This window comes from Sphaeroforma arctica (assembly GCF_001186125.1).
Source record: "Sphaeroforma arctica JP610 unplaced genomic scaffold supercont1.2879, whole genome shotgun sequence".
NCBI classification, from domain to species: domain Eukaryota; class Ichthyosporea; order Ichthyophonida; genus Sphaeroforma; species Sphaeroforma arctica.
The window spans coordinates 2,853-4,578 of NW_014037679.1; the positions used below are offsets into that span (position 1 = coordinate 2,853).

The 1,726-nt window shown below is 38.2% G+C and overlaps 1 protein-coding gene across 1 annotated transcript in view; it reads right to left on the minus strand.

Annotated features, from left to right (window-relative positions):
• The window catches only part of SARC_13079 (hypothetical protein), a gene marked incomplete at both ends in the record, with an annotated part of 2,577 nt that extends 1,473 nt beyond the window's left edge, over positions 1-1,104 (minus strand). The window contains 2 exons of the mRNA XM_014292798.1: positions 368-505; positions 1,044-1,104. Of these exons, the coding sequence (XP_014148273.1) occupies positions 368-505; positions 1,044-1,104 (199 nt within the window). The remainder of the gene's footprint in view (positions 1-367; positions 506-1,043) is intronic.
• Between the last annotated feature and the right edge of the window lie 622 nt (positions 1,105-1,726).

Genomic DNA, 1,726 nt, shown 5'->3' on the forward strand with positions numbered 1-1,726 from the left:
TTATAAAAACAAATAAATCGATACACATATTATCTATACACACACACACACACACACACACATATATATATATATATACATACATAAATATATACATAGATACATAGATACATAGATACATAGATACATGCATGCATACGTACATACATACAAACATACATACATACATAATACATACACACATACATAGTACATACACATATACATACATACCTACATACATACATACATACCAACATAAATACATACATATATACATACATACATATATACATGCAAACATAATACATATATATACTTACACACGCATACACACACACACACATACATACAAACATATGTACACACACGCATATTCTTGACATACCCTCCTTATCCTGCACCCACTCTTCAAAGCCAGCCCCCAACACACCCGTGGGTATAGCGAACAGAGCTACAGCAAGCACACCGATTGTACCCGCCACCCACTTGCCAGGTGAAGTGAAGTCCGCTAAGGGAAACTCGCCTGGAACAAATGTGGACATATAACGAGTGAAGGGTAATGAGGTGAATCGATATGAATGCGTCAGAGAGTCGCACGAAAAAATGTGGACATATAGCGAGTTAGAACGAAGGAGGTAAATCGATATGCAATGCGCCAGAGGGAACTCGCGTGGAGTTAATGTGGACATATATCAAACTTCAAATCACGAGGTCAATCAAAGTGAAATGTGGCTCTGGCATGTGCCTGGCCATAATGCGGATATATAACAAACTATAGATCACGGGGTGGCCCAAATCAAGTGGGACCGAGCGAATAGGGCTGGACCAAATGAGGACAAATAGCAAAGTGTTAATCGCGACGAGACTCGAAAGGAATTGGTATTGAAGGTGTGTGTTGACAACAAACATATACTTGAATGTGAGTAACTAGGGCGCTATGATACAGAGGTTGACTACTGACTGGATAGCAGTCTTTCTAGATGTAAGTAACTATTATATATATATATGCATATAGGTGACTCTCGAGGTGGCAAATAGAGATACGCTTATTGTATACGTACCTGTTAACATAAGCAGTGTATACCACATGGAAGACGGTACTGAGCGGAATGCCACATTCATGTCAACATCGTTCGCCCCGCTGAGTAAAAGAAAGGAAAACGTTAGAGGGGTTAAATTGTCACAGTTTACGTGTAGACTCAAAAAACAAAAAAAAACAAAAGAAACGAACAAGTCGACCTTAAACGTTTTGCTGTAATAAAGTATGTGATACGTACATCAGAGAAAATTTGCATATAAACGTATTCTTATCTCTGACATCTCTAATGTATGTAATAGAATGATACATACATTGCAGGTGTCAGAGGTACACCACGAAGCACGAAGATAAATGAAGACAATAAACGCTTTCAAGATAGAGAACGTTTATGACACTATATATGTAAAATATCAATGTCCTTATGTCACCACACAAAATATGGTCGCTGGATAACCTTTAATTGATATACTATTACCCGTGTGAGAATGCGCTAGCACATGTATTTCGACCACTGGAATGGAATAGGCGGAATCGATTGTACGTCTTGAAATGTTGTACGTATAGCATGGACAACAAGTGTGAAGCACGTCTACAGCCCAATTCTGGTCCTGGTATAGCCAAGCCAAGGATGTACGAGATGAATATATATATATATATATATATATATATATATACTACACACACACACACACACACACACACACA